At 40.9% G+C, this 27,396-nt stretch overlaps 1 protein-coding gene across 1 annotated transcript in view; it reads left to right on the top strand.

The window, feature by feature from the left end:
- MAP9 (microtubule associated protein 9) overlaps positions 1-11,527 on the top strand; it is a 42,852-nt gene extending 31,325 nt beyond the window's left edge. Inside the window, exons 11-14 of the mRNA XM_081958894.1 lie at positions 992-1,153; positions 2,865-3,007; positions 4,316-4,448; positions 9,007-11,527. Coding sequence (XP_081815020.1) covers positions 992-1,153; positions 2,865-3,007; positions 4,316-4,448; positions 9,007-9,129 — 561 coding nt within the window. The 3' untranslated portion in view covers positions 9,130-11,527. The remainder of the gene's footprint in view (positions 1-991; positions 1,154-2,864; positions 3,008-4,315; positions 4,449-9,006) is intronic.
- The last annotated feature ends 15,869 nt before the right edge of the window (positions 11,528-27,396 follow it).

The raw sequence follows: 27,396 nt of genomic DNA, 5'->3' as shown, positions 1-27,396 counted from the left end.
CTTTACACTTGGCACAATGCAGTCAGACAAGTACCGTTCTCCTGGCACCCGCCAAACCCAGACTTGTCCATCAGATTGCCAGATGGAGAAGTGTGATTCGTCACTCCAGAGAAAGCATCTCCACTGCTCTAGAGTCCAGTGGCGGCCTGCTTTACACAACTGCATCCGGCGCTTTGCATTGCACTTGGTGATGTATGGCTTGGATGCAGCTGCTCGGCCATGGGAACCCATTCCATGAAGCTCTCTGTGCACTGTTCTTGAGCTAATCTGAAGGCCACATGATGTTTGGAGGTCTGTAGTGATTGACTCTGCAGAAAGTTGGCGACCTCTTTGCACTATGCGCCTCAGCATCTGCTGACCCCGCTCCGTCAGTTTACGTGGCCTACCACTTCGTGGCTGAGTTGCTGTCGTTCCCAAACACTTCCACATTCTTATAATACAGCTGACAGTGGACTGTGGAATATTTAGGAGCGAGGAAATGTCATGATTGGATTTGTTGCACAGGTGGCATCCTATCACAGTTCCACGCTGGAATTCACTGAGCTCCTGAGAGCGACCCATTCTTTCACAAATGTTTGTAAAAACAGTCTGCATGCCTAGGTACTTGATATTATACACCTGTGGCCATGGAAGTGATTGGAACACCTGATTCTGATTACTTGGATGGGTGAGCGAATACTTTTGGCAAGTGAGTGTGGTGACTAAGACCAGTTCTCCAAAATAGCAGGAATTCTTCAAGAAAGAAAGAAGAAAGTCACAATTGTCTGTCTTATTAGATACTTTTATATTAATATCTACCAATTCAGATAAATAGGTCACAGTTAGCAGCATCTGTGCTCTACTGTGTTGAATGTAGAGAGTTGAATTTTACATGGTTTGTAGTAAAAAATAATCCTATAAAACCAGCAATTTTACATGCCTGCAAGATTATTAGTTTATATGACCATAATAAAAAATGTATGCAACATTTACAATGTTACTTTCCATATAGAAAGAAGTTGCTAAAAGAGAAGAAGCATTTGCATCCTTTGAAGCTTGGAAGGCTATGAAAGAAAAAGAAGCAAAAATATTGGCTGAGAAAAAAAAAATAGAAGCAGCAAAAAAAAAGAAAGAAGCTGAACTAAACGAGAAGAAAAAGGAAGAGGCACAAAAGGCAGTAGTTTTTAATCTTGCAAATGTTAAATTTGGTGGAAAATCATATATACATTGAACTGTATTGTCAGTGCTCTCCAGATAGTCCTCGATTTATCACTACTCTATTTGCAACTAGTTATGATGGATGCCTGAAAAGCTACCTATAATCTGGTTTCAAAATTACTGCTGCTGCAGTGCCCCCATGATCATGTGAGCAAAATTCAGGCAAATTCACCTTTACAGCTAATTGCAGGGACACTGCAGCCGACTTCTCATCTCCTCGCTAACCTGCTCTGCTGGGTTCCCACAATCCTTAGGCCTTGCTTTCCCACCACACTGGCCTTGGACCTGCTGCTTACCTGACTGGGTTCCACCTGTCACTAATTGCTCATTTGCTTTCTGTAGCTCTCTGAAGCTTGTGTTAGAGAATGAGAACTGACCACTCATTTCCTTGGCATTTCTACATGGCTGCATGGATCTGTCCAGGAATCAAGCACCATTTTCAGAGCAGTTGCAATGAAAATGGTACCTGCTTCCAGGACTGTACCATGTGGCCTGCAGGTATGCTGACGGGTGGAGTGGCCTGCTTTCCTTCCTAACACAGCTTCAAAGATCTACAGAAAATAAATGAGCAAATAGTGATGGGGGTCGGATCCAGTGGGGTAAGAAGCAGGCCCAAGGCCATCATGGCAGGAAAGTGTTCTGACCTAGCCTTCCTGACACAGTAAAAAGCACACGCTTAGTCCCCAAAACCCTCTTTATTTCAAAGCTGTGAATTATGTTCATTCACAGCCTGTAATGACTCCCAAATAGTTGTAAAGAGTTCTACAATAGGCTGCCAAAGTCCTGATAAAACTGATAAGCGCCCACTTTTTTCTTCCTTGAAACGCTGCCAAAGACTTAATTGGCAATTAGCTTGGCAAGGCCACACGGGGCAAAGAGTCAAAACAGAGCTTCAGATGGTAAAATGACCAGCATGAACAAAGTTGCTTCCTGCAAAGTCTCACGTGCCTTTGCTCCTCCTTTATGTTCTATGGGAGGGACCAATCACCTCCAAGCCTTACTCCTGAGTTGTCCCTTCTGTCTTAACTGTTCTTGCCTTCTGGCAGCTCTGCGCAGGTGCACTGAGAACAGGGGGAGCCTGTACCTCTGCCTCGCTGATGTCCGTCTCTGGAGGCAGCACATAACTCCCAGATGACCCTGGCCCCCTCTCTGCCTCCAACGCAGAGCTCTCTGAGCCTTCCCCAGACTCCAGGACTGGCCCATGTTCCTCCCCAACCTCCTCACTGTCTGACTCTGCTGCCAGCTCTGCAGATCACAACAGAAAGGCCTGTGAGGACTCTTGGGCAAGGAAAGGACCATGAGGTGCCTTGGGGTGGGGGAGGCCTTGGAGGCTGGGGCAGGTGGCCTGGGCTTATGCTAGACCTCCCATCGCCTCTCCCATCGCTGAAGTACCCTATGCTCTCCTAATGACCTGTGCTGTGGTTAACAACTGCATCAGGGAGAGGAGGGATGGGGATCGTTAAGCAAGGCAACCATGTGGGTGTCTTGTTTAATGATCATCATAACTTACAACCATAATGGGCAGGCTCCATTGTGGTGGTAAGTTGAGAACTATAATGAATTTTAAATTTCATGGCAATTGTAACTTCCTTTTTCTTTACCAATTAAAGTGGAAAAAGATAAGAATTTCTGGATCAAATCTAATGGATTTGTTGTTTATTTTTTAGGCTTTTGAGAAATGGAAGAAAAAGAAAGCTGCATATTTAAAACAGCAAATACAAAAGGAGAAAAGAGTTGAAAGATTAAAAAAGAAGGAGCAGGAGCTTGTTGCAGAGAAGAGAAAAGACAGCAGATCTGCAATTGAAAAATGGTAGTTAATTTTGAATTTTATAAATTTGATTATGTCAGCTACTTCTAACTAAGTTTGTTCTGCATACTTTATTACACAACTTACTATATTTTATGACAATGCATATTTTGTCTATATTATTGTGGGAACAAAACTTTGGTCTGGTTCCAAGGCCGAGAAAGGCGCTGTACGGGCTTCCTTGTTTCAGGTTTCAGGCTCAGGAGAGTCTGGGAGGACCCTTGCTCTCCTTAGCAGTGGTATGGCACCTACTGAATGGACTTCACTCAGTGACCTCCTAGCTGGTTGCCCATGTCCAACTCTCTCACTCACTTTTCCATTTCACTTTTACCCAGCTTCCCTTCTCCCTACAGAAGGTCCTGTGCTCCGGCCTTGCTTGCTTTCCAAGGTCAGTCCATTGAACAGTTCTCTTTGTGGCTAGGAAAGACACAGAGGGAGCATGATCCAGCTGTGATTGATCCTCACACACACACAGGCATACACACATTTTCCCCATTCTCCTGGGCTTTAAAAGTTAAAATTTGGAGGTACTCACATTCTTTCCAAGCAGCCTGTTGAGCTCAAGACTCAAAACTCTGTTTTTATTACCCTTGCTCCAAATGGTCAAGGTCCAGAGAACCCACCCACAGATGCATGGGGTCTGTTGCTGACAAGGTGAAGGCTTACCCTGCCAGGTCTATTGGTCAGGTTAGCTTGGAGTCCCATCCAGCATGCCAAAATGTGGGAAGAAAAATCCGGTCTGGTTCCAAGCCAGGATAAAGGCACTGAAAATAAAATGGAGGCTGATTGCAAAGAAAGAAGGTTTATTTGGTTTCCAGAAATTTCAGTGACACCAGCAATGTTTCTGGGGTGACTGACTCTTAATTGGGTCAATGGATGGATCTTTATAGGGTTCCGGGGTTTTGTGATTGAGATGCTCCAGGGTGTTGTGCAATGTAGTGAGTCTTGTGTCTTTTACTATTTCAATGGCGGTGGATTGATCCTATTATGTCCTAAAGGTCATGTCCTGTCCTTAGAATTTGGATGGGGGAATGTGGATTTTAATCCCATCAGCTCCAACCTTCTGTGCATGTTGTTTATGAATAGATTGGCCCAGTCTTCCTGAATGGATATAAAATCTCCATTCCAAAAGGCCAGTCTCTTCCGCTGGAGGCTGTTTTACTATGGCAGGAAGACCGGGGCTGCTTTCTGCCTTTAAGAACATGTTTCTCCATTTCTCCTATCCTGTCACTTTTAATATTAAGAATAAAGAATATTTTAATCTGATGAGGGCTTCCTACATTATAAAACATTTTTTCTTTTAACTTTTAGGAATGAGAAAAAAGAAGAATTCATGAAGCAAAAGGAAAAAGAAAAAATCCAAGAAAGGAAAAAAGAAGTAGAACAACAGATTGAGAAAGAAGAACAAGATAAAAGAGCTCTAGATGAATATACAAAATGGCTGGTAAGTCTCTTTATTTGTGATAATATGTGATATTATTTCAGATATGCACACACATTGAAATGTGCTTAAACTTTCATTCTGAAAAGACCAGATGGTGGTAGTATAATCTTTCTTGCTAATTTTTTACAATGCATCTAGAAAACATCTAGATGCCTGACATTTTAGTGATGGATTTCTGCATACCAAAATTAAATATCATTTACATAATGTAGAAAGATAATCCTTCTATTGATGTAACATAAGAATAGTCAGATATGTTCAACCAGAATGTAATTGCTGTTGTCATGAGGGATGGAATTGGAGTGAGTTGTCAGAAATTATTCATAAGAAGCCTATTACGAGCCAAGTTACTGAGAAATAAATTTATCCTTCTCATAACTACCATGAGAGTCAATTTGGTGAAGTGATTAAGGCATCAAGCTAGAAACTGTGAGACCATAACTTCTAGTTCTGCCTTAGGTACAAAGTCAGCCAGGGAACTGTGGGCTAGTCACTTTCTCTCAGTCCTAGGAAGGAGGCAATGGAAAATCACTTCTTCTTAACAAAACCTTGCTAAGAAAACTGTAGCTACTTGTCCAGGTAATCTGAGAATCAAATATGATTGAACAAAAAAAAAACCCCATACCAATAGAATAAATGGATCTTTTTTGCTCATTATGATTAGTTATCCTCACCCCATATGTTCTATCATCCTTGCCTGGATTCTTTAACACCCACTATTTACTGGGTTTTAGTTTATGGTTTAAGCAATATTGTACTAAATATTAAAGGGCTGTGCACTTTGAATCTAACAAGTCTGAGAAAGATATCTGAAAAAATACTCCTGCTGACTCTTTGCAGCTCCCTAAAGGTATCTGCCTTTTGGTTCATGTTTTTAAGTTATTTTTCCTCATTATGACCATTGTTTTAATAATTTTCTTAACAAAAAGGAAAGTCCATTTATTCTGTAGAGAAGAATGACTCAGAGTACAATTTGCCATATTAGTGGTTTCTTGTCCTGCTAATAGAGTCAGAAGAGTTTTCTCTTCTCCTGTTCATTATTAGGAACAACCACTCCTACAGTACCATGTCACCACTGCCCAGAATCAGCATAGCATAGCAGCAGCTGCACAAGTGAGGGAATATAAAGAATAAATATAAAGAAACAGTTTTATAAACTCCAGGGTGGTTTTTAGTTTAAAATCTCAAGTAGAGGTAGGTAGGTGTTTGGATACTAGACTAGTGTGGAAGCTACAAGAGTCTAATTGCCTACTTGAAGTTGCTTTACTTTCTTAGTTTGACAGTATTGTTGATAATGACAAAATCTACAGTGTGGGCATACAAAAAAAGACGCTTCAGTTTGCAGGATCCAATCTGGAGCGATCACTTCTTTGTACCAGAATGTCTGCTTTGGGCTATTCTATGTGTAGTATTTATGTGGTGCCTGGTTGTGTGTGGCTATTTAGTTGTTAATAAGGGTGTTGTTGGCTGGCTACTAAGTTGTTGGATGTTGTTTCCTTGTGCTGCCAAGTTTTTGGCTTTTAAGTACCTGACAAGCTGGTGGTAAATCAGTACTGTTGACTGGGAAAAGGGGACTGTTTCACAGACTTCAACCATTTTGTCTGTCAACAGAAGTGTTGATTTACATTTCATAAAATTTACTGATTGCTACCAGGAAGGTTCAGGATAATTGGATCCAGAATTTGTTAGCTATTCCAGCAAAATCCAGAGGGATTTTACAAGTAAGTAGGAACGGCAGGTGCACTTTGCCTATCTTTCCTCTCTTCTGTGTGGCTTGTTCATAAGCCCCCATGTTGATGTCCTTGGTTTCAAGCATTGTATATCCAAATGGCATACCATCCCTTGAATGATCTTCGCCAACATCTTCCTTTGCCTAACTTCCTGCTAGCTGCCACTCCTTTTGCAGTACCAACAATATCCATGCATTTTTCCTGTTGTTCCCCCCATTACCTTGAAAATATCTACCTATATACACAAACATGTTTTGGTCTGGTCACAAGCCGTTTGAAACTTTCTTATGCATTGGACAAAATTTTTTGTGTCTCTCTCTTGATTTCTTTTGGTGTATGATTTGCAACTTGAGGATGATATACAAGCTATAAAATCTGTTATGCTGAGTTACAAAAGAAAAGACAGAACAGAGTATTTATGGGCAATAGAAAATGTAGAGTGGACTCAATAAGTTATGGAGAATTATATCTGATCAGCTATAGAAGAAAGAGATGTTCTTGGCTAGCAATAAGTGCAGATGTTAATGTAGCCTGATTTGAATTTCTGTGATACCATCAGGGTTTTAAAAGCCCAATAACCACACTTTTAGAATATTTGGGATAGTGCTGTACTAAATAATTCAAATTAAAATGTTTAATTTAAACTGATGCATTAATTCCAGTTAATTCCATCTCTGGCCATCGGGGGCGTACAACTTGCCCCCATGGAGCGGGCGCGCAATTTGGGCGTCCTCCTGGATGCCCGGCTGTCCATGGACGACCATGTGACAGCCGTGGCAAGGGGGGCGTTCCACCAGGTTCGCCTGGTGCGCCAATTGCGCCCCCTATTGGACCGGGACGCCTTACGCACAGTCACTCATGCGCTGGTGACGTCTCGCCTGGACTACTGCAACGCTCTCTACATGGGGCTTCCCTTGAAATGCACTCGGAGACTACAGTTGGTCCAGAATGCGGCCGCGCAGGTGATTATGGGGAGTACAAGGTACTCCCATGTGACACCTCTCCTGCGCGAGCTGCACTGGCTTCCTGTGGTCTATCGGGTGCGTTTCAAGGTTTTGATAACGATCTTTAAAGCGCTCCATGGCACAGGACCTAGCTACTTGCGGGATCGTATCCTGCCCCATACATCCCTGCGACCAATTCGCTCACACAGAGAGGGACTTCTCCAGGTGCCGTCCACCAGACAGTGCCGGGGAGCGGCGCCTAGGAGCAGAGCCTTCTCTGTGGCGGGCCCAGCCCTGTGGAATGACCTCCCCCCGGATATTAGGACTACCTCTGACCTCCGCTCCTTCCGTGCAAAGCTCAAGACCCACCTTTTCCAAGTAGCTGGCCTGGCTCAACCATAGTTTGATCATATCGCTCCTGACGGGTTTTTTAATTTCGTAATTTTACTTAGGGGATTTTAAATTGCTATTTTAATTGTTTCCACTTATCTGTCTACCTCCTCCACATATACGTCTATATTTTTGTGTATGTACTGTCTATATTTGTATTTTATGTGTTTTTTATTGTACGCCGCCCCGAGTCCTTCGGGAGAGGGTGCCGCTAACAAATATTATTATTATTATTATTATTATTATTATTATTATTATTATTATTATTATTATTATTATTATTATTATTATTATTATTATTATTATTATTATTATTATTATTATTATTATTATATTTCTTTTTTTCTTATTCTTGTTTTGATTTTTAAAACGAGTGCACTAATACTTTTTTGACTATTACAGTTTGACACATATATTTCTCCTTCTCTGTAACTCTGGATAATTAATTGGATGGCAAACTTATATTTTTAAAAAAATCTGACATATTGCTAGATATAGTTATCTATAATTATATGCTGCAACCATTGTAAATGCCAGCTGCCAAGCACTCACATTTTCATCACATGACCAAATTTTGTGAAGTCATAAGTGTGATGAACGAAGTCACTTTCTTCAGTGCGATTGTAACTTTAAGTGCTCACTAAAGGAACTGTTGTAAGTCAAAGACTATCTGTATTAAAAGAATGAAAATACTCAAAATGCCTGATCCCTTCTTAGCATATAGTTTTTCAATGTATTCAGTCAAGACATGGTTTTAAGGAATACATGTATGTATGTATGGGCACACATACACATTTATACATATACATATATACTTTTATCTCAATTTATTTGAACATTCTGAAGTCAAACTCCAAACTCTCTCTTTTCTGAAAGGTGATGGGTGACCTAGACAGACTATTAAATTATTAGGTTGCTGATCAGACTAATAGATATATATGCTCTTGTATTAAAGTCAGACTAATAGATTACCATGATTGTTTCTTTAACTACACATGGAATACTTGTGATAAATCTAATTCTCTTTGTAAAAAATATTAATATTGATTGCAAATAAAAATAATAAAAATCAAACTATGATATTTATAATTAGCACTGAATAGATATTTTTGTACTAGCGACTTGTTTTGATGGAAGAAAGTGTTAGAAAAGATTAATGAATAAGAACAAAAATAGTCTCTGCATAGATCATTATTTTAATTTGAAGCTGTAACAAAATCAGTAGGGCCCTACAACATTGTTAGAATTACCTGAAAATGCTGAATTTATTTCAACTGCAGTTTGTCAGTTGACAGATGAGAGAATTTTACTAAAACACAATAGAACTCTCACCAGATAAAGTTAAGAGATACATGCACAGAAATAGGCATACACATTTCTTTGTAATTTTGTAAAGGAAGCTAAAGTAATGTTGTACAAAATAAATGTCAAACTATTTAGCATTTATCCATGCATTATGCTAATAATGCTCATAATCTACTTCACTTTTAACAGGAAAAGAAAGAGATGGATGAAAGTATGCACAAAAACCAAAAAAAACTCCAGGTTATTCTTGAGGATGAAACTCCACCTCCGTGGAGTCCACCTGGCAAGGCTGTGTCCTCAAGAAGCTATTGAGACGCCCAGTGCCATGAGGGAAGTTGAACTTTTTGCCATCACTTAATCATTATTGCATAACAACTGGTTTTTAACATGAATTGAATTGGATCTTGCATTTTTTTTTCTATGTGAATGGTGATTTGGATTGTCAGTATACATACACCACATTATAAATGAGTGCTTCCCTACACATAAAATTAATTGACAAAACTATTTGTGTGAATAGGCTCTCAGCTTCTAACAATGCTCTCAACATTATTAAGAGGTTGGTGAACACAGTTGGACTCATTTAAAATTAATTTGTTTCTACATAAACAGTTGAATATTAAAATAAATTTTTGAGATAGCCAACATATGGATACTTTGATGAAAATTAATGATGAGAACATTTGACCCACTTTAAAGCAGGTTTTTTCCAACAACAATTGCCAAAATTGGTGTGATTGCATCCTACCTTTTTCAGAGGGAAAAGTTATAAAAACAGTAGTGCAATCGAGGCTGCATATTGCTTAGATTTTATTTCATGGCGATTCTGAGAAAAATTTGCTTTAAAGAGTGGCCAGTTGCTATTTTTGCATTGCTACAGTGCTAGTGTATGTCTAAAATATCAAAATCAAAAAAGCTTCATAAATCTAGGAAAAAATAACAAAAATCTAGATAGGCCTACAAATATGACATGGCTCTACAACATTGCCATGCCCACTGCACTGTTTATCCTTTTGAGAATTTCATTGGCAAATGAAATTTCTTCTTTGCTATTTGAGGACCAAGAAATGAATTTTGTACATTTTAATGGTTTTAAAAGCTTGTTTTTAGTGTTTGTTGTAGATAAATAACAGATATTTTCTGATTTATTTCAGAAGAAATTATAATAAATAATATATTTATGACCTCTGAATGTAACCACTAAATCATGATGAAAGAAATTTAAGACGATTGGCTTTTATTTTTGATTTTAAAAAATGATACATATTATTTGCACTATAGTGGTATAGCTTCCACAGCTGGCATCAATGAAACATGTTTAGCTTTCAGGATGAATGACCATGATCTAGGGCAGGGATGTCAAACTCGCATTGTCTTGGTGTTGTTGTGTGACATATTATGACTTTTCCCTCCTTCACTAAACCAGGTGTGGGCATGGCCGGCCGAGTGTGACCCATCTGGACCGCAGGCCGTGAGTGTGAAGGTTCCAAGAGTTGCCCTAATTAATTTATGAGCCCCGAGACGAAATTTTAAAAAAAACCATTCGTTTATTAGGACTAACATCTTGGCATGGACTTCTGTGTAGCTGAAACTAAATCACACTTAATGGAGTCTGACCTTTACCCCTGTGCCCCCTCCCCTCTGGCTGAGGTCACCAATCACATTCTCCAACAGGACGTTATGGCAGGGCTCTGGACATGCGCATTCACATCCCAGTACAGAAATATGAGACTTTTACTCTGGCCAAAAGTATGCATGGCATTTCCCTCCCCTTCTCAAGGTGATAGTAGTCATGGAAACGCCTTAGTTGTTGACAGTTAGTTTGACACCCCTGATCTAGGTTTTTTTCCCCTCATATTTTACAACACTTGTGGCTGGCATCCTCAGAGGCAGAATTAACTGCTTTGTGGTATACCTTTGAGTTGCTCATAGGTAGCTGAACCATCATGGTTTGTGAGAATAACTTCGAGGAACAGAAGAAAGAGCTAAGACAATGGTAAGATACGAGAAATCTAAATCCAAAGTAGAAATGTGACAAATGCCTCCGACTTGACCCTTCCTACATTTTTTTGTACATAAATGTGGGAAGTAGGACTTAGATTTGCAAGATTCCGTTCCTGTAACCCTATTATAAAAATAGTTTTACTATCCATAACTTAGGTTTCCAAGTCTGGGCTACTTTGAATGACTGATATGAAGTGGGCAGATTGAGCTCCTGTATTTAAACCCAACAAGTTGAGTTCTGGCTAATACAAATTCATAGGAGTAGTTTCATAGAAAAGTGGTTCCTGACTGGTTCCTCACCTAGATGGACCTCGAATTGGTTCATTTTGAAGAAATTACAATAAAACCAGTTCCTAATTAGTCTGTCTGTTACTATTAATACCACTACTCTTAATTTGTAATTTTGGAATTGTGATCAGTTGAAGCAAATACTGTTACCAGAGAGAGAGCAGAAGAAGAAAAAGTGGAGTGCATCGCCTGTAAACTGTAATCATTAGGGAATGGGCTGTTTCAGGCACACTGTTAAGGGAACAATTTTTCCAAAGAGAGAGAGAGACATGGCTCAGTTTTCATAGTGTTATAGTGCACAGTCAGGGGTGGGTTCTGGCCAGCTTTACTGCCGGTTCGCTTGTCCGCACACACACAGTTCAATTAAAATTGTTCTGTGCATGTGCAGAACTCAAAAACAAGATGGCGACAGCGGTGATTGGAGAACCGGTCCGGGGGTGTGGTAGGCCTGGGTTGCTGCCGGTTCCAGCAACCCAGACCGCCATACCACTATCGGTTTGGCTGAACTGGGCCAAACTGGTAGGAACCCAGCACTGTGCATCGTGCAATAATCCTTTTGTTCACAGGGCTAATGTCTCCAGGTTAGGAATTTGAAAAATTGCCCGTGTAGAAATCCTGGAAATTGGACTCCCACACATTTGGAGGACTCCATGTTGGAGAAGGAAGCTGAAGAGTATTCTTGTTGAAATGTAAATTTTGCAGAAACTACCATTAAGTTGATGCTGAAACAAAGGAGAATAGCCATCTCTAAGAAGAAAAAGGGACCACTAAAAAGAAATTAGCATTTCACATCTGTTAACATTTTGGAATATTTCCAGTCACAACAGAGACAAGCATTTCAGAAGCCTCCGTTGTTATGCTAAGCTTTGCAATATTTAAAATTTCATTTCAAACACTGGCAGACAATGGTATGTTGTTTTTGTAATACTCTAAATAATTTAAAAGGTAAAGGTTCCCCTTGCACATATGTGCTAGTCGTTCTCAACTCTAGGGGGCAGTGCTCACCTCCGTTTCATAGCCGAAGAGCCAGCGCTGTCCGAAGATGTCTTCGTGATCATGTGGCCGGCATGAGTAAACGCCAAAGATACACGGAACGTTGTTACCTTCCCACCAAAGGTGGTTCCTATTTTTACTACTTGCATTTTTACATGCTTTCAAACTACTAAGTTGGCAGAAGCTGGGACAAGTAACGGGAGCTCACTCCGTTACGTGGCACTAGGGATTTGAGCCGCTGAACAGCTGACCTTTCTGATCGATAAGCTCAAAGTCTTAACCACCGAGCCACCTAAATAATTTAATTCTCTCTAAAATTACCTATTTCAGGGGTACTATGCAAAAACATTTGTGGTATCCTTGACAGCATCAAAGTTACAATTCTTCAATATCCTTTCATCATAATTCTTTTAACAACATGTAATAAGACTATGATTTCTAATCCTTTTTTCTACCTTTCTATTTTTATTTTCAGTTTTTTTCAACTTTTAAAAATAATTGTAGAATAAAAGGGCAATTGTTTGGAGAAACGTTTGTAGCTTTCTACATTTTTTAATTCTGTTGGTTATATAGATTTTTCTGTATCTCCTTTAAAATAGTAGCAGAGACTTCCTTACAATAGGAATACGCTGCACATTAAGCTTGCTACTTACAATTCATCTTCATCTCCTCCATTGCATTTTCATAGTTTTTGAGATACATTAAACTTGGAATTGTTTGTACATATCTGTAGACTGATTGCCCAACTGCTAACACAAAATAAACATTAGCTAGGAGGAAGATTAATTTAGTAAAAATAAAGACAATTTTCTGACTTGGAAAGCAATTAAGAAGGAAAAAACAAAATCATAGACACATTATTCCATAAACATACATCTATACCCCACCTAGAAAAAAAAATACTTTGATTTAAATTTGAACCCAGTGAAATTAAACAAGTTGGTCTTATCCAAAATAGTTATCTACTAAGATTTTATATGCTTTTTATACCAATGGTTATATTGTTTGTTTGTTTGTTTGTTTGTTTGTTTGTTGTCAGCTTTAAAGAAAACAAATTATATCTAAAAAGTAAGAAAGAATTACAGCTATTGCTGTTACCTGTCTAGCTATTGTTTATGCTGTTGTTAATGTGCAAGTATATCAAAAAGTAATTCTGGGAGCTTCTCTTCAAAAACGCAGTGCTCCATCCAAATGGCTTGTTAGCTTAAAGCAGCGGTTCTCAAATAGTGGGGCACGCCCCCCTGGGGGGGCGCGAGGCTCCGTAAAGGGGGGCGCGAAGGCTCCCTTTCCATCTGGGTGCAACAGCGGCGAAGGCGTGGGCGAGGCATAATATATCCCGCCTGGAAGTGGCAGCACTTCGGACTGTGGATTTTCATTGGAGCCGCGGGCTGGAGCTGTGCAAGAAGCCTGCTCGGGCGGGGGTGGGAGGGAGGGAAGCATTGGACCGCCCGTCTTCGCCACCGCGTAGCTCGGCTCCCCGCCAGCAGCTCCACCGCCAGCATTCCGTCTGGAAGCGGAAGCGCAACAGCCGCTGTTGGGGAAGGGACAAAGGGGCGGCGGTCGCCCGATCTTGCCACCGCCACCCCTTCGCCCCTGGTAACGGCAACTGTTGTGCTGCTGCTTCCAGCTGGGATGCTGGAGGAGCTGCTGGCAGGGAGGGAGGGGAGGAGGGAGTAAGGATAGACAAGCAAGAGGGAAAGAAAGCAGGAGGGCAGAAGGGAGGTGGAAGGAAGGAAAGAAAAGCAGACACGCCGGAGGGAAAGAGGAAAGAAGGCAAGCAGGCAGGAAGGAGGCAAGGAAGGAGGGAAGAATGGAACTGGAAGGGAGGCAGGGAAAGAGGGAGGGAGAAAGGAAGGATAGGAGGATAGGGAAAGAGGAAAGAAGGCAGGCAGGCAGAAGGGAGGGAGGTGCAAGGAAGGAAGGAAGCATAGATAAGCAGGAGGGAAAGAAGGCAGGCAGGCAGGGGGAAAGAGGAAGGAGGGAACTGGAAGGGAGGCAGGAAGGAAGGGAAGGAGGAAGGGAGGGTGGAAGGAAGGATAGACAAGTAAGAGGGAAAGAGGAAAGAAAGCATGTGACTATGGTGGGAGACGAGGAAAGACCGGTGTGCTATGATACTAGACAAATGATACTATTTACAGTCGCGCGGGGGGGGGCGCGAAATGTTTTCTTCTTCCTAGGGGGGGCATGACAGAAAATAATTGAGAAGCACTGGCTTAAAGAGATGAGAGAATGTCAGCTGGTTAGATATAAAAAGAGATAGGATCCGTTATGATTCCAATAGCCCTTTAAATAGTCTACATGTCATTTTCCATAATTTGGACATGATTCCTAATATTAAGTCAACTTAAAGGAATTTTTGAGGGGCTTCAGTCTTTTTATCTTTTTCTTCATTCTTCATTCTTTATTCATTGATCTGGACTGCCATCTGTAAGAAATTGTGTAGACTCTGTTGCTGGGGCGAGATGTTGGACTAGATTACGTACAAGATCCCTTCCAACTCTGTTAATCTGTTAAATCTGTTAAATCTATTGCTTCTCTCCTACAGCAACAAGCTTTAGTTTTTCATAGTGACTTTATCATCTTTTGGAGATGGACTTAAAAAGTTTAACACAAAAGGGGCAACTTTTCACATTGATATTTGTTAAATTTGTTTGCTGCATCTTGCTACGTGATTGGATGGCTTAGGAAACTTTGGGAGCTTATAGCCATGCTTACATATATCATAGCAAAGTCTAAAGCTGTAATGTTTTTTAGCTTTACATTTAGATCACTTGTTCTGATTTAAAAGGCACATTTACTGTAGAAGTTGCATTATTCAGGCATAAGAAGAAGAAAAAAGCAAAACTATGCAGTCTGCAACACCAATTTACAATACCCAGGAGATAATAATTATTTTTAAAATGAAAAAAATGCTGTAGTTTACTTCTTTATTAGAGGAACAGTTTAGACAATTACTTCTGAAATTATTTTAATTGGACCATGAATTTGTACTGCACAGAAGGACTGTTTTTGTGTTCTTGTGTTATATTTGATTTATTTCAACAAAATATTATTTTTCTTTTAGATGTTTTAAATGTATTTATTGTTTGTGGTATTTCAACCTTAAAATATTCATATGTAATAAACTTTATTTTTCTATAAGTACTCTTTTATTACAGAGAATTTTAATTGAGATATTATAACTGATATCAGAAGCGTGAATTTACAAGATTCTTACACTTATTAATAGACAGTCTTGGTGAACAATTGTCCAGTGATCTACAAAGAAAAGCAATTTAGTAATTAGTCAAGAAAAGGAATGATTAGGAGTGTTTCAGAAAGTCAGTGATAGCTATATATGGTAAAGTCCACAAATTTAAAATACATTTTCAGACATACTTTCAAGTTTTGTTATTGTTCAAAAATAATACTTATTGTTGTATAGATAAGGTAGCAGTGGTTGTACGATTAATATATTAAATTAAAACAGTATAAAGTAATGGAATACTTCTGGAAAGTAAAATTTTAAGATGTCGGCAGTCAAGCCTAAACCTTTCAGAGAATAGGAACTAGAAATTTGCCTTTTATTACATCCATGAGAACGCTAAACTATTTTAGCTTCATATGTGCCACATTACAGGTACATATTATAGCCATAGATTTAAAAAATGCTAAAAACCCGCTTCCCTGAAAATAAGACCCCACCTGGTATGATTTTTCAGGATGCTCATAATATAAGCCCTACCCCCAAAATAAGCCCCAGTTAAGATCATCAACCAGACTGATGCATTTAGTACTACATTTTCCCAAAAATAACACCTAATGCATCTTTTGGAGCAAAAATTAATATAAGACCCCTGTCTTATTTTTGGGGAAACACAGGATTAGTTTTAAAGATCATAGATTCATACTTAACTGGATACAGCTGTGTGAAAATCCTGCATGCTTTCAATTTTAAGCTGTATTTACACATTTAATCAACTTTTCACTCATAGAAACCACGCAAAATTAGTACTTTGATGAACATTTTTGTAGTCGGATTGAGATGCATAATTTTTATTAATATAACCAGTCTTTTTAAGGTTTTGAGTGAGTTTATGTGCTAAAACAAACACAACTTGAATTTTTGAGAATGTTAGGATCGAAAGTAGCAATCAGCAGCGAGCTTTGACCGACCAATCAAAATGCAGAGGCTAAATCTATGAGCCAATCAATGTTGTCATACTCTCTGACTATAAATAGGCATGAAAAGCATTGAGAAATTTAATTTAGCTCTGGCTGTGGGCAAGGATGAAGGCCTTTGCCTTCACCAGTACTGAGCAGCGACATTGCATCGTTGTGCTTCATGAAGAGGGTTACTCCTGTACAGAAATAGCAAGAGTGTGAAATGCCATCACACCACAGTGAGCAGAGTGGTTGAAAAATACCAAATAACTGGTTCAGTTGATGACAGGCTCTGCTCTGGAAGACCAAGAAAGTCAACAAAACGGCAAGATCGGGCTCTGCAACGCATTTCGATGGCTGACAGGAAGCTCACCTCACCTCATTACAAGAATTTGGGGTGAAATATGTGATGTAAAAGTGTGCACAAGCACAGTGTGTTGCAGACTGCCTGCCAGAGAGCTCAAAGGCTGCAGGGCTCGAAGCAAACCTTTGCTCACAGACGCTCACTGTTCTCGACGTGCGTGGACCAAGAAGTATGCCAAATGGACCAACGAACAGTGGGCCAAGATCATCTTCAGTGACGAGAGCAATTTCTACTTGACTGGTAATCAGTGCAATAAGTATGTCAGAAGATTTCCAGCTGAAGAATTTAGGCCGTACTGCCTGAATCTGTCTGTGAAGCATCCATTGCCCATGATGATCTGGGGCTGTATCGCTGCTTCTGGTATTTGGTTGGATACAAATCGTGCAGGGAATCATGAATTCCAAGCAGTATGTTGAAGTCCTGGAAAAGACCATGCTTCCTTCAGCTTAGCAACTTGTAGGGAAGGACCTTTACTTCCAGGATGACAACACTCCTTGTCATCGAGCCAAGCCTGTCCAGCAGTGGCTGAAGAAGCATGGTGTTCGACTTCTGGGTTTGCCAGCTCAGAGCCAAGATTTGAACCCAATTGAGAACTTGTTGGCCAAGATCGGTTACGAAATAAACAAGAAGCATCTGAAGACCAAGCAGGACTGATTGAATCCATTATTGCAGCCTGGTACCACATTGTCACCAAAGATCATGTGCAAAGGCTTATACAGTCTATGCCAAAGGGATGCCGCCTGGTGATAAGCCATAAGGGCTGGCCAATTTCATATTAGTAACCATGTTTGCTTTCCTAAATGGTCCTTTTTAGGGCCACAAATAATAAAAATGTTAATAAAACACTAGCATCGGCCTTAGTAATTGCAACATCTATGCCACTGGGTATGCATCAGTTAATCTGTTTTCATAGTCATTGTGAGCATGCATTGTAAGAAAATTCACAATCCCCATCCAAACAGCACCAAATTGCCAAAAGCTTATGCTTTTCACTTCAAAAACACCAGTATTTATTTAATTATAACAATATTTGCATAGCAGTTAGCATAAAATATCATAAAATCAATGGCCTATCCAAAAAATGTCATAAACCTTAAACTGTAAAGCATGCAGGACTTTTTCACACAGCTGTTGGTAAGCAATCCTTAATTTAGATGCATATTGATTTCAGAAATACTATCTCAAGTTGTTTGTTTCTTGAACAATTGGAAAATGCCCTTCCATTTCATATAGTAATTGACTCCATTATTAGTTAAATTCTATCTACATCTCTGTCCACACCTGAGAGCTATAGGTTACCCAAGGAGGCATCAGATAGGGTTAGAGTATTTTCATTAGTTTCATGTCTTCTTTCTGGATCTGAAATGAGTGCATCAAGTGCACTGCAGTACAATTATATTTTGGACTCAATTTTATATACTATATTCCTGGATTACAGTAGGCTAATTTACAATAATCTCTAGTCAACATTGTATTTAAATCATACAATGCATTATGTATGCCTTATAGCCATCATGGCGAACCTGTGTGCAGAGCCCTCTCTGTAGGCACTCCAGCCATTGCCCCAACCCAGCTCCATCGCGCATGATTGTGCACCTCCCAATGGTCAGCTGGTTTTGGCTCTCTGCTGTGCATGCACAGGGGATGGGGCACATGTGCTGGGGCGCTCGCATGGCATTTTGGGGGTTTCCGTGCATGGCGCACGCACGCCGCACCCTGTTTTGGACCTGGAAAGGCTCCTGCACCAACCTGGAAGCCAAAAATGGACCAGGGGTGCACGGGGGATGTGCGTGAATGCACAGGGGCATATGTGCATGCACGAGCATGGCGCATGCACAGGGGCACATGCACAGGGGCACTTGCATTGCATTTTGGGGTTTAAATGGGCACTGCACCAAAAAGGTTAGCCATCACTGCACTAGATAGAACCCAAGGGGTAAATCAGTGTGTCTCAGTTGAAAGATGTGTGGACTAACTCCCAGAATTCTCCAGGCAGCCATCAAGGAGTTTCCACAGAAGGTTGTGAATAATAATAGAGTTAAGAATCTGTGTGAGTTCTGGATCCAGATGGACAGGTAGGCATTAGATAATCAACACAGACACCACAGTAGTAGACAAATTAATAGACAAAGACCAGAAGACCTCGGGAGGCCAGGCGAGCAGGTGGGTGAGGCGAGGCATCTCTTGACGTGACATCAAGTTGGCCACACCCACCCAGTCACATGAACACCCAGCCATGCCTACTCAGCCGGTCATTAGGGCAGAGAACTGGTTGTTAAATTATTTGAATCCCACCACTGGTTGGAAGAGACCTTTGAAGGTCTTTTAGTACAACCTCCTGCTCAAGTAGGAAGCCCTATACCAGTGATAGCTAACCCTTTTGTCCTCACATGCCAAAATTGTGTGTGCACGCAGTAGTGCACACATGTACCCACACCCACAATGCAATGAGCCATGCCCCCCTGTGCATGCGAAAAAAACCCTCCCATAGCAGGAGGAGGCATTTCTGCCCACCCCAGGCTCCATAGGCTTTCCTCAAACCTCCAGGAGAGCGTAAACAGCCTCCCTCGGGCTCCGGAGGCCCTCCAGATGCCAGAAACAGGCCCATTTCCGGACTTTTGGCAGTCCTGCTTTTGCCCTTCCCAAGCTCTGGAGACCTTCCTGAAGCCTCCTGGCACCAAAAATGGGGCACACCCCCCTGCTCCCTGTGCACACGTTTCCCGCATGCGCAACAGACTTGAAAATCAGCTGGCGGGAGGCGCACATGCATGTCTCTCTCTCTCTCTCTCTCTCTCTCTCTCACACACACACACACACACACACACACACACACACACACAAACACAAACCACTCAATGCTCTGGGGTTTTGTGTGTGTGTGTATTAATTTTACCATTGTCCACCGAATACATGGACACATATTTCCCCTAGGGACAAATTGCAGAAGGGCAACTATGTTACCCTGCTATTGCAACTAGGAAAACAATAGAGTCTTGCAACACGTTAAAGACAAAGCAGCTAACTGATTGTATTCTGCTGCTTCTGGAGAATCACAAGCACAATCAGCGTTTCCTGTGGATTCATTAGAAGATGGGCAGAGAGTAATATTTCACAAATCTGATGAACTGGTGTTAATTCATAATAGTTTATGCTGGAAGAAATCTGTCGCAAGAATTACTTTTTTCATCTCTTGATCCTTTTTCCTTTAGGTAAGCTGGATTTGCAAGAGCCCTGATGACAAGGAAATCAACCATTTACTTTAAAGTCTCATGCATAGCCACAGCTATTTATGATGACCTAGTTATTTAGCGATGTAGAAAGGTGCACTGCAGCAGATACGCTTTCCAGTTGTTAGCGCATGCACGCACACATAGACCCCAGAGCAATGACAGAAGCAATCTAAAAAGTATGCCTCCAAGGATGCCAATTCATCCTAAATAAATCGAGCCTTTGTTCGCTTCTCTGGCTATCAAAAAAGATACTGTCTTGAATGCCTTCATTCTTTAATATTCTGCTTCCTTCCTCGTTAAATATTCAAGGACATGCTGATCATGTCAGTCTGAGAAATGTTTGTTTGTTTTGTTTTGTTTATTGGATTTATATGCCGCCCTTCTCCCAAAGGACTCAGGGCGGCGTACAACATTAAAAAACACACATCCCGAAAGTTAAAAAGAAATTAAATACATATCCAAAAAACAAACCCAATTTATAGGACAATAAATAAAAATTATTGCTGATTACTGAACAATGAACTATCTGCTTTCATAATGTTCAAAAGCCAATAACTGATCCATTCATGAAAATAGCGTTTAGCTCACATAGCTCCACTTCAACTGCTAATTCTTGAACCCTTTGAAGAGAAGAAATCAACTGGAGCACTTGTAGAGCAATTGAAATGGCTGAATGGTCACTCAAATAAAGGTAAAAGGTTCAAAGAGAATCAATTGCATGCAATTACTTTGTAGGGTCTTATCGTTCACACTAAAGTTAAGAGGTATTTTCTTTTCCAAATGGGCTAAGTTGGTTTCTAATGAGCTAAAAGTAACGAGTATGGATTATAAGTGTATCTCACAGTGAGGGAGTAATTTTTGTTTGCTCTCACATTAAAAGATGGAGATTTTCTGATGGAGAGAACTGTCTGAGACGCTGGAACCTTAGATTGTACATCAAGGAACATAACACTTATTTTCCCCACTTAAACTCCCACAAGCTGGAAAAGACTTCCAATATAAGTTCTATCAGATCTTGATATATGTGTCTATCTACCATTATATACAGTAAATAGAAGACGGGAAAATGCTACAGCCCAAAAACTTCAGATCAGTAGTTGGGGCTTCTGCACATTTCTCCCATTAGAATAAATGTATGGAATTCATACAATCAGAAATGTACAATCGATGGTCCCAGAATCTCAACAGTCCTCTACTAGAAAATCCCCATCTTTTAATGAGAACAAACTAAAATGATTCAATGCACAATAAGGAATGAGACTAATTATAGATAATAATTGTCAAGACTGTGGGTGGCCTGTGGGGAAAGAACTATATATGCGTTTGTGCAGGAAGTTCAGAGCTGGTTTCACTTCTCCTGTGCCGATGTGGATTTATTCAGTAAAGTTTATACTCTTGGTAAAATAAAGTCCCAGGAGTTTATTTTTCTGGATTCGTCAAACTGGACAGTGCACATTTAACCAATTCTGCTAGTAGCAGCCTACCTGAACCCCACCAGGAGGTTGGCATTTTTGAGATGTTAACAACAGACAAAAGAACGGAAGGAGGGTGAAGCCAGAGGAAGGCTCCCTCGAGATCCTGGCGATGGCCCAAGCCAAAGTTAGGATACAAGCAGCTGGCGCATGCCCCAAACAGAGGGCCAAGAAGCCGGAGTAACAACCCACACTAAAAGGGTAAAGAGCAACAGAAATACCCTATTCAGGCCCCAAGGGCCAGTGGGTAAGTCACGTGGGAAAGACAGCAGAAGCAGAGGACTATCCGGAATCAATGGAAGGCTAGGTGAGCTAAGGGGGAGCCACCTCATTAAGGGCGGTGGTCATGGGAGTCAGGATGTGGGCCATGAAACTGTTGCCTATCCCATGTCCTCTCCTCCTGCAGCCAATGGTGCCAACCCACCTGGGACTGTGGGAGCCCCTCCATTAAGGGACAGCATCTCCCAAACCAACTGCCCCATTGGGGGGCAAGCACTTGGGCAAACACATTCCTAGCAGCAGCCTGTATTCCCATTCAGGCACCCCTGGCTGCAGTGGGGCTGCTGCCTGGATACATCCTAGTGCAAGAGGACCAACTGCCACCTGCCCTAGAAATCTTGTTTGATGGGTGACCCGACAACTTGGTTTACTTCCTGACCCTAGTTTGGAACTACATGGAGCACCATGGAGTGATATACCCAGACAAGCATGCCTGGGTCAATGATATTACATCAAACCTGGTGATTTGGTTGAGTTTGAGGAGTTGATTCAATCTATTATTTGGAATATTCAGCTATGCAAATTCTGCAGTCTTAAAAGGAGTATTTATTAATATTTAAAAAAAATTCCTGCCATAAATAATTTCTTGAAGGTGATGCATGGTTAATGATTCACTTGCCCATGTTGAATCTAAATTGTAATGACATTCTTACTCCATAGAAGTACTTGCCCATGATAATTTGTGGATTATCCATAGGATGTATGATTTTCAATTTAAGAATTCAGTGATGAAGTATCTGTCTCTTTTTCTGAAAATATTTTCCTCCACTTCTTAGATCTCACTAGTTGGCAGCATTCATCTGGAGCAAGCCCACTCTATCCAACAGGGTGGACCAAGCAGATATCCATAAGAAGGAGTCCAGCAAATAACATGTGGATAAAAATGCCAAATCCAGTCTAAACATTGTGCTGACTGTCTGGCTAGCCATAATAAGGCCATGCTAGTATTGGGAGTTCCTGGACATCTGGTAACATGTGGCTGCAGAACCTAGGACTGTTGACCAAGCAACCAGAGCCAGCAGCTGCAGGACTATTGGAAGAAAACTTGCTTCTTGTAAATATACAGACTGAAAACATAGAAAAATGATTTCCTTTTATAAATCAACTCCAATAAGATGTTTGAAAAAATGTTCCTGTTCTGAAAAGAATATTTAGATTCAGAAATAACAGAACATAACAGCAGATAGACATTGATTTCTAATATGAAACAAAGTGTTGACAAAAATAGAAGAACTGCAAAGATCTACTCAGAGCAAAGAAATCAAAGTCTTGCAAAGAAATAGCTGAGAGATTAGCGACAAACCAGGGGTAAGCATCTGAAGATTTTAAATGCAAAGTCACCAAACAAGAAAAGTTGTAGCAGTGCCAAAATTGAAAACAATAGTTTGCGTAAAGAAGGCAAGAGAGGGTTAAAAGAAGCTAATTGGTGAGCACCCAGGTGAAGATAAACTACATGGCTTTGGTTGGAACACTAAGATGGTCTTTATCCACTCATTGCTAAGCAGTTTAACAAGATACTGCAAGGAGGTAAAATTGAATTAAAACTCTGAAGCTTTGTGAAAGATCAATGGCATAATAGAAGACACAGCTGCTAGTCAATGGTGACAAATGGGAGAGCTTTTCAAGAGAAAAACCTTATCAAGAGAGAAATATTTCAAGGAGACACATTATCACCACTACTTGCATTGATTCCTCTGTCAACAGTATTGAACAAGTCAGCCCATGGCAATCAAACATCAAAATTACCAGCTAAACTACCTGACCTCCTTTACATGAACAATTTGAAGCTTTATGGAAAAAAACTCTTTGAAATGGAATCCAGCTCAACACTGTCTGAATATACAGCAAAGATATTGCAGAGGAACTTAGATTAGACAAATGAACCACCTACATCTGTGATGGCGAACCTATGGCACGTGTGCCACAGGTGACACATGGAGCCATTTGTTACAGCACACAAGGCACTGCCTTATTAGCTCCAGCGCGCATGCGTGCGCTGGCCAGCTGACTTTGGCCTTCTTTTAAAGGCCATTTTTTGCCGTCCGGAGGCTTCCTTGAACCCTCTGGAGCATGAAAAACCGGCCCTATGGGCAAACCGAAAGTTCAGAAATGGACTTCCGGTTTGCTTGTAGGGCCAGTTTTCGTGCTCCGTAGCCTTCAGGAAGCTTTCCTGAAGGCTCCATAGGACAAAAAACGGCCCTACAAGCACACCGGGACTTCCGCTGCTGATCGCGACGGGCAAGCTCTGCTCGCCCCGTGCTCTCCTGGTGGGCCCCTCACCCCTTGGGGGGCACAGGACGCCCCGTAAAGGCTCCTGCCGAAGGGGCGGCACCGCAGGGGATCCCCTGAGTCGGCGGCGGCCGGGGGGGTGGCGCATCGCCCTAGGCATCGGGAAGCATGATGGGGAGGCGCTCCGGCGTCTTCGTGAGGAGGCAGCTGGAAGAATGAGCGATCAAAGGACGCGGCTGTGATGCGGTGAGGTGGAAACTTCTCTCCATTCCCTTTGCCTGCTTGTAAAGAAATTGCCAGCTAATTAAAACTCTCTTTCAACTCGGTTTGGAGAAGCGCGGCTGGAGGGCGGAGGATTTCCCCCCCCCTCGGACAGGCGGCTGTAAACTGTTTTCGCTCTCAGCCCTAGGGGAGGAGGCAGGGAGAGAGCCAACTAATGACGCCACGCTCATAGCAAAGGGGAATTTCGGACTTTAACCCTATAAATGAAATGATGATCTGAAAACTTTGGAAACTTTTTATTATGCCTCCTAACCCCGAAGCTGGCAGGGCAAGATGGCATACTTCCGTTGTGTTTATAAACAGTGAAAATTGACTCCACCTATAGAACTTCAGGCTTCCGGTCTTTGTCTCCGTGCTACTCAGACAAATCTCTTGTTGATTTGGATTTTTTGGATTCCCTGGAGTGAAAGACTTATTACTCCATTGCCAGAAAGTGTGACCAGAAAAATCTCCTTCTGCCTGGACCTTTAGTCTCCTGAACTCTCTTGGCGGTTCTACCCCTCTGACTGATCTTTCTCTGTATTGACTCTGAACTCTTTATTGTTCATAAAATGTCACGTAAAAAACCACCACCTGGGAAGCCCGGCTTTGCTGCCTCTGCCCCGACATCTACAACATCTAGTCCCAGTACACAACCAACGATAACATCTTTGATGCAGCCTAAAACTACTGAGACTGATTTTCAACAAATGTTTCAACAAATCCTAGAGGGACAAGAGGAGATAAAAAGGCAATTAAAAGAGATGAAAGAAGAACTTAAAGAGAACCAGGACCAGACCAGTGAAAACTCACAGAGACTGGATCTCTTGGAGGAGGGGACGGCTGAGATGAGTGGGGGGATGGAAGGGGTGCAGAAGGGGAACAAAGAGCTTGAGATCCAACAGATGAAAATAGAATTTGAAAGAATGTCCTTTTACCTTAGATTTCAAAATGTGGTTGAGACAGATGATGAAGATATAAGGGACATTATGAACAAGCATTTTAGCTGAATACATTCACAAAGAGAAGCAACAGATGGGATGGGAACTAGATCTGGTTTATAGAGTAAATTCTGCATATGCTAGAACTCACAATGTACCCAGGGAGGTACACATTAAATTTCTTAGAAAGACTACAAGAGATGAAATCTTGAGTGCACAAAGGGGGCAAGTTCTGAAATACCAAGATAGGGAAATAACCATTCTGAAACAGATCCCCAAGAAAGTGAGGGAGAAAAGGAAAAACTATTCACAACTAGCGAAGAAACTTTACCAGAAGGGGGTGTGGTTCAGATGGCTGATGCCTGAAGGTATGCTAATATTCTGGGAGGATACAAGAATTAGAATCAATACAATCATAGAGGCACAAGCCTTTATGGAAAAAAATAAAGTACTCCTTGATAAACCAGATGATCTTGCACCAGACATACAGGACACGGGAGGGGCCGGAGCTCTGCCAGCAGGGGGAGAAGGGGCAATGCCAAGAAAACTCAGATCACAGAAATGAGCAAGAAAATCTGCTTGATATAAAGTGATTGAAATTATTACCTGAATTTATATGCTGACTAAATATTGCTATTTTGTATTGAATTTTGTCTAAAGGTATACTATGAGTATGGGGGGAGGGAACACCTGCCGCACACTGCAACTGCCAAAATTTGTAACCTTTTCCATTACCCCTTTCCTTTTTATTCCCTAAAAATCAATAAAATTTTATATATATATATTTTTTAAAAAAGGACACCAGGACTTCCGGTTTAGCGGTAGGGCTGTTTTTCGCCCTCTGGAGCTTTCAGGGAAGCCTCCAGAGGGTGAAAAACAGCCCTATAGACAAATCGGAAGTCACCGTTCCCAAACGTCTGGGTTGACCATCCTCCGGAGGCTTCAGGGAAGCTCCTGAAGCCTCCAGAGGAGTGGCGGACGCTGTTTTCACCCTCCCCAGGCTCCTAGAAAGCCTCTGGAGCCTGGGGATGGTGGAAAAAGCGTGCCAAGAGCGGGGTGGGGTGGTCACGCATGCATCCATGGGGGGGGGGGTCACACACAGCATTATGGGTGTGGCACGCCCATGCACGACCCCCTTGTGCTTGCCCCGCTTTTGGCACACGATCCAAAAAAGGCTAACCATCATTGACCTATACATTCAAGAAGGGAAAATAGTGAAAACTGAAGGAATCAAGATGTTCTACGGAAATATCAAAAGGCTGGATGAGACAATGCTTACAAATATCTGGGCATCCTTTTGGCTAACAGCATCAAGTACACTGAGTTCAAGAAAAAGGTTAGAAATGAATACATCAGAAGAGTGAAAAAAATCTTAAAAGTCCAAATTCAGAGATGGAAATACAGATATATATATATGCAGCTGGAATAATGGACTGGATGCAAGCTGAAGTAGTTTTGGGTGGGAAAACTAGAAAAATAATGGCAATGAATCATACCCCTCATCCACACAATTACACTGACAAACTTTACCAAGGCGCATAGGTACACCAGATAGTTGGTCATTGGAAGGATGATATGAAGGATAGTGAAGAACTTGTACTGAAGCAAAAATTAGCCCTCAATGTATGATTCTAATTGTTAGGAATTATGGTTGTAAGTTGTGGTGATTATTAAGTGGGTCACAACATAATTGCAGCAGATTCTATAACTTTTTATTGCAGTCAATTGAATACCACAGTCATTAAGCAAACTTAAATTTCCCCCCAATGGTTGTTTTTGCCAGAAACCAGAAGTAAATACTGGAAACCACCAAATAAATATATACTTTGAAGAGATTTTCAGACCATTTAAAATAATCTGTATCTAAATTCGTATCTGGATGGTGCATTTAAATACCATATAAATGGAATCTAAACATTTTGGGTATTGTTATAGCTTAAATGTTTCTTTGGTAAATAAGACAGAATTATGCCTTTCAAACTTACTGTATGGGAAGGGAGAAAAATCATGATATAATGGATAAAAATGTTTACAATACTCCCAATTGTTATTACAATTTTATAATATTTGTTATAATTTTAACAAATTCAAATCGATTTGGTGAGTTCTCTTATGAAAGAATATTGTTCATCTCTTTTGCCTGATTCCTGTATTAATTAGGTCTAATGGAACAGGGATTCAACTTCCTCTGCAGTATAAACGAAGCATTATATACTGTGGCTTGCAAAATGAATTTTATTATAATTCTACAATTTTATTACAGTTCTATCTTTGTTAGAAAGAAGAGCATTGCTATTCAAAGGTCAGAGGCAGAACCACTCTTTTGACCAACTAGCAAATCAACTAATACAGACACACAACTTTGTCTCTACAAA

The sequence above is a fragment of the Natrix helvetica genome, assembly GCF_964273705.1.
Source record: "Natrix helvetica genome assembly, chromosome: 7".
Taxonomy (NCBI): Eukaryota; Metazoa; Chordata; class Lepidosauria; order Squamata; family Natricidae; genus Natrix; species Natrix helvetica.
This window is presented reverse-complemented; position numbering and strand designations above follow the sequence as displayed.